The 12,442-nt window shown below is 37.5% G+C and overlaps 1 protein-coding gene across 1 annotated transcript in view; it reads left to right on the top strand.

Annotated features, from left to right (window-relative positions):
- The window catches only part of LOC111330772 (stabilin-2), a 48,943-nt gene that overhangs the window by 14,575 nt on the left and 21,926 nt on the right, over positions 1 to 12,442 (top strand). Inside the window, exons 18-36 of the mRNA XM_088762168.1 lie at positions 51 to 122; positions 432 to 524; positions 1,339 to 1,431; positions 1,938 to 2,049; positions 2,223 to 2,409; positions 2,596 to 2,848; positions 3,118 to 3,213; positions 3,848 to 3,943; positions 4,398 to 4,439; positions 5,184 to 5,326; positions 5,949 to 6,054; positions 6,505 to 6,582; positions 7,311 to 7,412; positions 8,351 to 8,455; positions 8,897 to 9,034; positions 9,596 to 9,724; positions 10,229 to 10,288; positions 10,924 to 11,007; positions 11,662 to 11,704. Of these exons, the coding sequence (XP_088618294.1) occupies positions 51 to 122; positions 432 to 524; positions 1,339 to 1,431; positions 1,938 to 2,049; positions 2,223 to 2,409; positions 2,596 to 2,848; positions 3,118 to 3,213; positions 3,848 to 3,943; positions 4,398 to 4,439; positions 5,184 to 5,326; positions 5,949 to 6,054; positions 6,505 to 6,582; positions 7,311 to 7,412; positions 8,351 to 8,455; positions 8,897 to 9,034; positions 9,596 to 9,724; positions 10,229 to 10,288; positions 10,924 to 11,007; positions 11,662 to 11,704 (2,032 nt within the window). The remainder of the gene's footprint in view (positions 1 to 50; positions 123 to 431; positions 525 to 1,338; positions 1,432 to 1,937; positions 2,050 to 2,222; positions 2,410 to 2,595; positions 2,849 to 3,117; positions 3,214 to 3,847; positions 3,944 to 4,397; positions 4,440 to 5,183; positions 5,327 to 5,948; positions 6,055 to 6,504; positions 6,583 to 7,310; positions 7,413 to 8,350; positions 8,456 to 8,896; positions 9,035 to 9,595; positions 9,725 to 10,228; positions 10,289 to 10,923; positions 11,008 to 11,661; positions 11,705 to 12,442) is intronic.

Raw genomic sequence — 12,442 nt, 5'->3', positions numbered from 1 at the left:
ATTGATATATTTTTTTAACCCCTTTTTTAATTGTCTGGAACATTTGGCAGGGAATTTGTTATCGGTGTGAAGGTGTTCAAGCCATGCCTAGGACAGGGTGCCCTATAGGATATACCCCATCGGTAAGTTCTTTCTGATCAAGATAGATGAAAAGGTAATTTACTTCCATTAAAAACAAGAGGCAAATTTGCTCAGTATTTGGCAAGGCTGCTTGGTATATGTTCTCCCTTATCACCGGTTTAATTGATTTTGAGTTCCTTGAGGGTGACAATGTATGCCAAATTTCCTGAAAGCTGTTTTTCATCTCCTTTTTAAGACATCAAGATGTATATAAATGGTATTTTGATAGAAAAAGAAGCTAGAAAGTAGTTTTTATTTCTTCCCATTGTGTGAAATATTAAAGAGTTTTGTATTTTTATCTTAATTTTTAGTCCACAACATCTGTGTGCTACTACCGACTGAGTTATCGAGGAGTTCCTATTGGAATTTTCCGTGGTTGTAGGGCCACCAGATGTTCAGCTCCGGTAAATAGGAAGTTTGAATCACATGTAATTAAATGTTGAGAATCCTAGCAAAGAAGCTCCCTAAAAGGATCCTTGTAAGATATTTGAAAGATCCTAATTGTTTCGTCCTTGAGGATCTTGAAGGATCCTTATAATGAACTTTGCTAGGATCTTTACAAGGATGTTTGTAGGGCTCTTGGAGGATCTTAAAGGAACCTCACAAAGAACTTTTACTAGGATCTTTACAAGGATGTTTGTAGGGCTCTTGGAGGATCTTAAAGGAACCTCACAAAGAACTTTTACTAGGATCTTTACAAGGATGTTTGTAGGGCTCTTGGAGGATCTTAAAGGAACCTCACAAAGAACTTTTACTAGGATCTTTACAAGGATGTTTGTAGGGCTCTTGGAGGAACTTAAAGGAACCTCACAAAGAACTTTTACTAGGATCTTTTCTACGATCTTCATAGGATCCTTGAGGGATCTTTATAAAATACTTAAAGGTCATATCAAATGATTCAGCATACAAAGATCTTTGCCAACCAATTAAGAAAATCCTGACCAAGTTGTGTATCTAACAAAGATAGTTTACAGTATAAATTACCCAGTACTGCTTTGAATTTGCTGTGGCATTTTTAGTTATGGAATAGCTAAAAATGATTTTGTGCACATTTATTGTTTACAACATGCATAGATTGGGGTGCAGATTCAATACACATTTTCCACTCAACAGTATGTTTAGTAAATATCTATGCTTGTGCATGAAGGTCCTTTACTATGGCATTTTGGTCCATTCTCTTGAACTAATGGCTGTCAATATGTCATTTCTTGTTTTTAGGAACCAGAGTGTTGCACAGGGTTTTATGGTCCTTCCTGTCATCCTTGTCCAGGGCCTTTTGATAATCCTTGCAATGGCAATAATAATGGAAAGGTATAATATACTCTATGAAATCAGATAAGATCAAACACACAACAAAATAAAATACAATGTGCATAAGTATTTGGCTGGCACTTTCAAAACTTATACTGCTCAAGAACTACGTTCAAATCATTAATATCATAGAGTTCAGTGCCCCACGCCACTTGTTCCATTTATTCGATAGATATTAAGCAACATTTGCGCGCTTCTCTCGAGACTGCAATCGGGCAAGCCAGCGGATTCTATTTATTAGCCAATGACAATTGGACATAAAGACAGCAGAGTGACAATAACTCTCGAAAAAGAAACGACAACTTTGATTTTAAATTTACAAGACATGTTTCGACATTTTCATGTCATCCTCAGTTGAAAATGAGCTTTTAACGGTTGTACATTTGAATTTATGTTAAGGTACGTTACAAATTACGTGTCTTGTAAATTTAAAGTCAAAGTTGTCGTTTCTTTTTTGAGAGATATTGCGTTCAACTTGGTAATGCATACTTTCATTGTTGCTCTAGTGTTTTGATAAAATCAATGGCAATGGAACTTGCATTTGCAAAGCCAACTTCAAGGGAACAGCATGTGAACTTTGTCAGGAGAGCAACAAATTTGGACCATTTTGCAATCAGAGTAAGTTTGCTTATTTACCCATTTTTTATTAAAGGACACTAACTCTTTTCTTGATAACGTTTTTATCTGTAACTTTTTGTCCAAGGCGCCCCAGTTACGGTCTTTTGAATACCAGTTTCACCCTAGTGGCAAAAATTCTTCTTAGGATTCTTCCCTTTGTTTTACCTTTTTAGCTTGCACCTGTATGCATGGAGTATGTGACAGTGGCTCTCCTCAAGGAAATGGAACATGTAAGGCTGGATCTTGTTCACCTGGTTTTCATGGTGATAACTGCGACCAGCGGGATGTCCCATGTCCTGGGTCAGTGAGCCGTCGTTGTCATGCTCATGCCACTTGCCGACGACAGGGAAATGTGGACAGGTGAGAAGAAAACTGAGCCAACAACGTTAAAGTGAAGTTTACCTGTACATACCAAGTTTGTAGCAGAACCATAGAGATATAAACTGTATTCAAATTTAAGGTAGCAAGACCTGATATCCTAAACACTAGTCTGTTAGAAGACTTGTCGTTACCTTATCTAATCCTTGCAAATCATCGTGATTTTAGCTGTCAGTGCAATTTTGGTTATGAAGGTTCTGGAATACAATGCACTGAAATTAATCCTTGTTCCAAACCTGATCGTGGAGGCTGTCACCATGAGGCAACCTGCACGAAAACTGGACCAGGTACCAACAATTGTACATGTGATGTTGGTTTCCGTGGTGATGGAACAGTCTGTGTTGCCATAGATCCTTGTCTGGAAGAAAATGCTGGAGATTGCCACAGTAACGCTGAGTGCCAGTATGTTGGTCCGGGACAGGTTAGTGGGTGTCCGATTGTATAAGCAATGTGGATAATCACGACAGTCCTACTTTGGTACAAAAAAACTTGCTCTGATAGTCTTGAGTATGCTTTGGTTTCGGCTACACAGTCTAAAAATAAAAAATGTGTTCTTTTTCAAGGATGTGTTAGACCAAGTTAATTTTTAGCAGCTCGTGGTTGACTGAGCGCTATGAGTAAACCGTTGTTCCTAGTTACATTTTCTTGTCATTTTTCGCTGACATTTTTTAATGTTATGTGTTCTCACAGAGCACCTGTGTCTGCAAGGCAGGCTATACTGGAAATGGTTCATCGTGTCATGAAGTTAATCCTTGTTTAGTCAACAATGGAGGGTGTTCTCGCGATGTAAGTTGTGTGGTTAATTTGTAAGCTACAGTGAACTAAAGTTTTTAGACATTTAACGTTAACTTTGCAAATTTGTACACTCAGGAGCTAATTACGACTTTTGATCACCTAGAAGTCAAAAGAATTGCATCAGATTTCATTCCGGCGCATTGAGAGTGGCTAAAATAGTAGCGGGCCATGATTGGTTTTTACACTCAGTTACCTTTTCCAAGGAAAGAAATCCCCTTTCGTCATTTACACAAGACAAGTTGGGTAAATACGGTGAGGTCCCTCTAGTGGATGCTTTCCTATTGCAGTGTTCAACTTTCAGCATGTGAACAATGCATTTGTAATTACAGTTCATGTAGATAAGGAATATGGATAAAGAACAAGGGCAGAAATAGATTTCTTTGTCTTGGTCTAGACTGAAACAGCTTCTTTAAAAAACACACACATATCAGGGTGAATTATTTTTTTAGTGTTAAATTCTCCCTCTTAGAGCGATTCAACAGCAGAGTTCTTGTTGATATTGAACTGATATACACGACCTCATTTTTTGTTTTCTTTAACTTGACGCAAGTTTCTAAGGGATATCTTGAGAAAATCCAAGTCAGTTTTATTTAATTCAAAGAATACGTTTGCTTTGATTTTTCAGGCAAAGTGTTCGCGAACTGGCCCAGGGAATTACAGTTGTCATTGCAACAGTGGATTCATTGGAAATGGTTATACTTGTCTAGGATCTGTTGCTATGGTAGGTGATAATATAAAAAATGAAGAGAGATGTTCAAACGTTTTCCTGAGTGGGGAACAAAGAAACAATTTAAAAAAAAGAAAACCTTCCTTCCTGAGACTTCTGAGCTCAAGCGTAGACCTCAAGACTTAGGGCCGGTTATTTATATGATGTCTATCCCAAACCGCGTTTTAACGTAAGCAGTGGGCCGCACGTATGTTCTATAGGAGGTTTGTCTTCATTAAATAAATGTTCTTCCACTGTTAGCTTTCGACCCTCTTGACACTGTTCGCAAAAAGAAATGTTCAGATGAAGGATTCAGCTAAATTCAAGATAGCTCAGAGCGCAGTTTTGTTAAACAAAGCTAAACTTTGTTTTAATAACCGGCCCTCAGAGTCCATCGCGTTAATTATCCGGCCATCACATCTCCTACACTACCATTTGTCTTACTCTTTGCATCTTTTATCTTATACAGATCGTTAGACAGACAAATCCAACGCTGGAGAACTTTATCAGGGCAAGTAAATTTATTACCGTCTGGCTACTGTTGAAACCACTGACAATGGGACATCTCATAATTAACAAATGGTTAACACCACAGCGTACGCTATTGAGTTATGGATGCACGCGGGAGGTTGCTAAGCACGAAAGAAGCGTAAGAGTCGCTCGAGGCGATAGCCGAGAGCGACTCTAGCTTCTTGAGTGCTTAGCAAACCTCCCAAGTGCATCCATAACTCAATAGTGTACGCTGTGGTGTTTACCATTTGTTTTATAACATAACATTAACACATTGTAGCTAAAGAGTTCCCTTTTATTTAACAAATCTTACGTGACCAGAACAAAACAAGCGCGCGCGGAAAAATAGTCTTTGCATTTGTCACGTCAGCAGCGTACACCCATGGGTAAATGGGCGACGCTAAATTGACCAATTAGAGCGCGCGCTTTACTTTGGTTATGTTATAACTACAGTTGTTGGTTTTAGGTGCTTCAACTAAAAGTAAAGATGAAATAAACAATTTTTAAAAATCAATTAATTTTCAACTAAAAGTAACTCCACAAAACCTTTTGAATGATTCTGATCCATCAAGGTTGACATCAACATTACAATTTACAATAATGACGATGACGATGACGATGACTGCAAGGATGATGATGATGATGATGATGATGATTTTGATCATGATAATGGTGATGAAAATTTCTTTTCATTGTATATTCACTGACATAATTAAGGTTTTGAGCTCTTCTCTTGTTCAAACAGCAAGGAAACATGCTGCACTATTTATCAGATCCAAGGAAGAACATCACTATGTTTGCTCCGTCAGTGGTAGCACTTTCACAGTTATCTGATGGTGATAGAAAATATTGGACTAACAGTACTGAGAGACTTCAATATCTAATAAGGTACATAAACAAAGGGGGGGGGAGTTTCTAAAGAAACTGTGGTGCTACATTGGTGGGGGGTAGTACAAGATAATTTGGTTCATAGCTAAGTTGATAAAGTAAACTGGCCACTGTAAGTTTCTAAAGTTGATTTTTCGAGCGTTAGCCCTTCTGCTTAACTCTGACGAAGGGCTAACGCTCAAACAGCCAATTTTCGTTATTAACTTAGTTGATAAAACCAAATTATCTTAATTTTGTCATACACCCAGCTGTGACAACCAGTGATTACTGAGATTCACAGCTTAGCGTACCCAGTGGACTTTTGCTTTATATCCAGTTCTCAAATTAGTGGAATCTTGGAATTGTTCTTTTGTTGTATGTTTTGTGATGAATCTCTCAGGTTCTGGTTTTTGAGTCACAGGCATTTGTTATCACATACGAATATAGTGACAGATTTAGAAAACCACAAGATTTTTGCGGCTAATGAATCAGAGAACTAAACAAGCTTTCCAAAGCTCATTCGGCGATTGTTTTTGGGGAATTTCAAGTTGAGTTGATCCATACCATGACATGCAGTGAGTGTTTCATATTCAAGACTATAGTCAATATGTGCATAATAAATTTCATGACTTTTTCTCATTAGGTATCATTTGGTGGAGCAAGTGTACAATTTAGAGAAGCTAAGAAATGTGGCGTCACTGACCACCTCGAACAGCCTCGTGTTAAATGTTACAACTCAAGGTCAAAAGGTAACCAATTATAATTCAGTAAATGGTTTGGACCTAGGGGTAACACGTGATATTGTAGTGTGATCGTCCGGGTGAGTGTAGTCTTGAGAAGGACTGTTGTCAATAGTGGTGACTGACGTTTCGACAACCTGAGTGGAAGTCATCATCAGAGTCAAGTGGATAGTTATTGTCAGTTGAATGTTTTAGGTCCGGTTCGTAAAACACAATTGGTCAGTTTTAACGTGAAGTTTGTGGCTGTTAGACACAAGCGGCGTAAGTCGGCCGTGATTGTTCTGTTTCGACCAATTATCATTCATACCGGTCTTCAAACATCAACTTGTATTTACTGTATTTTGGACCCATGAAACAAACTTGAAACTTGTGTTGTACTCATTTGCAACAGACTACCCAAGCAGGAGTGTTTTGGAGGCGATCACTTCTTTTAAACAGAAATTCTGATTTTTTTTAAAGGTATTTATCGGTGGAATGGCTCAAATTATTCAAGCTAACATAACTGCAGAAAATGGAATTGTACACATGATTGACCAGGTAAGACTCTAACATCAGTCTACTTTTTTGTGTTTTTGTTTTCTTTGTGTCTTATTTGAGCAATTTTTGTTTCTTATGTTAAGGCGAAGCCTTACAAAGCTAATGGCCTCTTGCCGCTGAAGCTTATTTGAAATTTGTCAAGACAGTTTTCTTGAGTGTTGCATTGCATGAAATAGCATGTATAAGGAAGTATGGGTATAACTTATTACGTCTGTCTAATGACCAGTATACGTCTGTTTCCTTTTACTAATGTAAACTGGTGTGCGTAGATTATCATACATAGAGTCTAAGAGACCTTCTGTGCTTCGACGAAGTCATTTCCAATAGCTGCTAAGTTCATTATGCAAATGAAGAAAAATATTTCTCATGGATGAAATGATCAGTTTGTTTTCATTCTTGTGTGGAGAGAGGCACCGTGAACGTTAACTGTCCTGCTTTAGAACAAAACACAATGACATGGACATGCATTGAACACAAACCATTTTAATTTTTGGAGTCCAGCCACTACAACCACATCTCCCTGTTAAAAAAATAAAATTAAGACCCAACTGGCCCGAAAAAAGGTCCTATAGCTGGATGGAGAGAGGCACTTCAAGGGGCCAAGTGTTTTGCTTGAGTATGCTATCCATTAACCCTTCGCACCGCCATGATACTTGGAGCAATACATTTACTACTGAAATTCAGAGTCTCGTATTGGTGAAATGAATGCTTTTCTGCTCTTTTTTCAGGTCCTTTTGCCATCTCGTCTGTCATACGAGAGGGAGCTTCCAGTGACGTCGGAGCTTCTTAAAAGTATCCCAGAGTTCTCAGATTTCACCAGTATCTCACAGGTAATCTCTTTTACCACAATTAGCAGTAATGTCGCAAGCTGAGTGACTAATTTGCAGCTTTCGATAAGAGTGCAGACGACGCAGCTCGCGTCAATGTGTCACGCAGTAGTCACGCACTGAAATAATCATTTTATTTGACGTCAATATTGTGATTAAAAAATCAATCGACCGCGTGGTTAGGCGTCAGTCTGTACCCTTATCGACAACGATATTCGTCATCACAGTAGTCGAATTTGTTGCGAACTCCAATTTGTCCACAGCATAGTATAGCTATTACTGTTGTAGGAGTATCTCGATTAAAGATTAAATATTAAAGAGTAAACATATTGACCACTGTAAGGACGAATATCTTTGTCGATAAGAGTACAGACCACGCTAAACCTCTTCTATTATGAGAAATAGCGGAGTGAGAGTTACGTGTTTGCATAACAGGATTCATCTTTCCACAAAGTTTTATGATATTCTGTGATTACTGTTCAAAGTTACCTTAACTCTTTTTTTTTTATCTTGTGTTGTTATGGTAGCCTAAGGTGTCAAGAGATAATCTCAAAATGTTTAGAAAAGTGATTGGGACTTTCTTGATACCTTCAAGGAACACGTTTAAAAAAAAATTGGTACTCTTCTTCTGACGAAGAGTCGGTGTTTTAAAACGGTCAAACCATTTTTGATCCACTTTAATTAGCGTGATGATCTGCTTTGTAACAATTTTCCTGTAAATTTATTATTTCTTCTTATTCTTTCATTAACATCTAGACGAACCATTTAAGTGTAATGAATAGATGAATAAATAGAGGAGCAAAAAAAAAACAAACAAACAAACAAATATTGCAGGAAAAAATAAACAAAGAGATGAATAAATAAGCCAATTAGAAGAAGCTTATGTCAGTGGCAATCGGGTAAATTGACTTATAATTGAATTGTTACATTTTGCATTTTAGAATGTGAGCCTGTTTTTCTCCCTGGATGCCTGTGAGTCGTGTACTGTATTTGCTCCAACCAACTCTGCTCTTAAAAAATATGCCCTTGTAGACAACCAGACTTTGGTAAGTTTAAAAATACAAAAAAATATTATTGTTCCAGAAAGAAGCTGCTGCTTTTGCTTAGGGCACCATCTAAGTTAAACTTAACTCTATCTTGTATGGACTGCATAGCAAGCTGTATAAATTATACCAGAATGGTGCTTTAATGTTTTTTGTTTGAGCCCATCATTATGTCCAACAAATGGAATTTGAAGTCTTTTTGTTTAGAGGAAGGGATTCCCAGGACATGCTTGCTCTCGTATTGTCCGTTTATCACCGTTTCCACTGAGAAGTCGCTTTCTGTTTTTGATTTGTTGTCTGAACATGTCTAATTCGGCAAGCTGCAATAAATTAATAAATTAATTAATAAATCAATAAATTGAATAAAGACAAACACAATAGCGCGCTAGATTACAGATTCAGTCAATGATTTAACTAAAAGTTAAATAATGTTGTTTCTTTCAGACGCCAGCAGTCCTTAAGTATCATATTGTAAACCAATACATCACAGAAGAAACAATTCGTAATGGAGAAGAATTTCCATCTTTGCTGGGGAATGGGAGTGATTATCTTGTGAAAATCACCAATCCTAGGAAAGGAATGGTTTGTGAAAATCCCGTTTGAAATAACCTAGCTGTTTTCGTAACACTGGTGGTAGCTGCCATATTTTGTCAAGTTCATTATAGTCATTTTTTTGTGTCAAAAAGCGCACAAGGCTATTGAAGGAGATGTTTCTTAAGCTTTTTGTTGATCCAGTTGTATAATACCGAGTACCACTTAGGGCGCTGTGCAAAGTATGACCGTGTAAACCATTTCAGAAGGACAGATACATGTGTCAGTAGTAAAGAGGGTGGTTCTGGAGGTTGTCTAAAAGATGCATACAAAGATAAATTTTATGGAAAAAATTCGTTTGCAGTAGTCAGCCTATCCTGTTAATTTTTGAAACAGCGAGTCAGATTTAACATTTTTGGCCCAATTTCTCAAGAATAGTTTTACTCTGTTATCTTCTCTTGTTGAGTCATGTAATTTCTTTGCCTTATTCACTCTACTACCTGAGATTGTTTTGCTTTAATTGTGAGGAGAAACTATCTAATGGTCGTTCATTATTGATAAGAAGGATTTGGAGACAACGAACTGCCATCTTTCATATTTTTTCTCCAACAGCTGCGAGTGAATGGAATCGATGTTGTCGTTAAGGGCCACAAAGCTAGAAGAGCAATAGTATATGGCATAAATGGTGTACTTGAACCAGTTAAGAGGAACTGTGATGTGGTCAGAAAATTGTCACGTTTTGTAAGTGCCTCAATGAAATGCATTCTATTAGATACGAAAGACATAGCCTAAGGTACATGGGACGTTATATTTGGTCGAAACTCCACAATTCAATCAAAATGGCTGACTCTCTAACTGCATTTAAAAATCAAGTCAGAGTCCTTGACCTATCAAATGTTATATCGGAAAATAATTGTGAAAATTGTGAGTTATGTAAAACTTAATTTTGTCAATTTTATATTGTTTGTATATAGTTTTTCTTCTTATTATTATTATAATTATTAGTTTAGTTTACGTAGTAGGTGTCCCCAATTAGTTTTTACTTGTAAAAACTAGAACAATTGGCACGTTAATAAAGTTATTCATTCATTCATTCAAAGACTTTGTGTGAAGGTAACCTGATTAAACGTTAAAATTCTACTCACATATTAGTTTATTATCAAGTAAACAGGTATAGCTGCTTTTGTTAATGGAAAACACAGGTAGTTTGAAATGGTGCAGTAATGTTGTATTTTTCTGTTCTAGGGTGTCTGTACATATTGCGACCTCTTTATCCCAACATGTCCGACAGGCTGGACCAAAATTGTGAGTGACTGTAATCTGGCTGTTGATTTTGTTTTAATTATCTTCTGGTATTTCTGATATGTAAACTGACTGAAGGGAAATAAGTTTCCAATTGAAGACTTTTCATTCAAAATGATTTTGATCCTCGAACAACCATCAATTAAAGTTATTGTGTTTGTCATACAAACTTACCACAGCTTTCAGAAACATTCTCAGGTTTGAAATACTGGTTTGACGTTTCCCATGAAAAACATCTGATTCACAGAATTTTTTGCCTTGAGAGTTTCACTTGACTGGTTGATGATGAATATAGTGGCGTTTAGATTTAAAAAAGTCCTCCCTAGCCGTATGCAGAAAGCTTGTCCTTACCACGGACCTAGGTAAATGGTCCAGCCTACCACGAGTCTCTTGAAGCTTAGTTATTGAGCACCAGAAGTACTAATCCTAAGTTTGACTAGTATCAGAAGCACTCGGAGTTCTTTATTTCCGGGTGTGCCTGTGTCATTCACTAAAGAACATCATCTGTCAGTCCTTATCTTGCTTGATGAAACCAAAACAGTGAACTTCAAATAGCGCCTTATCAATCGTAAAATATAGTTATGGTATAACCCAGAACAGTAGTTCATTCATAACTTTTATGTTTATGATCCTTTTAGGGCTCTGTGCCGGATACATGTTTGGTCCCAATATTAATCTTCATAGTCAGAGGCTGCCAAGCACTATGTGAAAAAACTTCTGTTGTAAGTAGCAATCTGTATCTAAATACAGAAAAATTTTTGTGGTGGTAATTATTTATTTTGTTGAGCAACCTATCTAAAAGGGCTTTGGCACTAAGGGGAAGATGTTGGTAGAATGTATTCGTGTTAAAAAAAATCTCACAACAGCGGAGATCCCATAAGTGATTTGAAACAAGGACGCGGCAAAACAGCAACTTGAAATCACCAAAATTCGCGCGGTCTGAGAAAGGAAACCCAAACGGTAAATTTAAATTTCCATTCGAAACTCAACGTTGCTCATATATGATATGCGGAAGTTGAGGTGTGGCGCCGTAAGAGACGGTAAACACATCCAGCCATGCGCGAAATTCTAACTAAAACTAGAATTTCATTTTTTAATCGATGTCTTCCTTGATGTTGCTGTCCTGACTGCTTGAGGTCCCTAAATGTCGCTGACCACAGTGTTCGTAGAACCCTTTGAACTAGTTGATCACAATTAGGCGTGAGTCTTTCCTCTACTTGTCCCAATTCCTGTTTTAATTTCACGTGGAGCCATTGATAATATAAGTACCATAAAGTACTTTGTACGTCATACCGCTATTTACTCCTTTTTTTGGTAGCCTGTCTGCAATGAAACTTTTTGAGAATCTTCTATCACTTGTTTTGAACTATTTTCAGATCAAGAAATGCTGTGGTGGATTCTGGGGTCAAGACTGTCAATGTAGGTCAAGTTGCCTGTGTTATTAGTTTTTTCAAGCCTTTGTTGATAATTGGTGATGCGAAGTTTATTTTCTTGTCACAAGCATCAGCATTCTGTGTTTCTGTACCTGGTACTGTTTGATGATAGTCAAATTGAACGTGTCTATTTTTCTTTGGATTTCACGTTCTTTAAGCCAAAAATATGCCTGGATAGTTTTTTTCGTTATGTTACGTTTGTTTCTATGGACCTTGACTCTGTGCTGGGTTGTATAAGAGCAGAAACACTATATATTGGCCATTTTAATGATTTTAAGTCGTTGTACACAAGTCACTTTATGTGAATCAAATGTGATAGAAATACTCCATTCGTGTCTTGATGAAAACAAGATTAAAGTTCGTATTCCAGGGGTGGGCAGGGTGGACAATGGTATCTAGCCGAGTTAAGCTTTGCACTTATAACCGCCTCCCGGTTAGCTCAATGGGTAGAGCGCTGGACTGTTATGTGGGAGGTCAAGGGTTCGAGCCCCGGCCGGACCAACACTCAGGGTCTTAAAGTAATTGAGAAGAATTTGCTGCCTTTCTATAAAATCAAGAAATGGTTAGATATTCTAGTCTTCTCGGATAGGTTCGAATAAATGGAGGTCCCGTCTCCTGCAGGGTTGGGGTAGGAGACGTTAATTTCCCACACACGAGATTACTGTGTGATGGATGTCCTCCCCTGGGGTGGGTTTATTAGAGGGCCATGTGTTAGAAAACTCTT

This window comes from Stylophora pistillata, chromosome 5 (assembly GCF_964205215.1).
Source record: "Stylophora pistillata chromosome 5, jaStyPist1.2, whole genome shotgun sequence".
NCBI lineage: Eukaryota > Metazoa > Cnidaria > Anthozoa > Scleractinia > Pocilloporidae > Stylophora > Stylophora pistillata.
The sequence above is the reverse complement of the archived record's forward strand: the minus strand, read 5'-3'. Positions and strand labels throughout refer to the sequence as shown.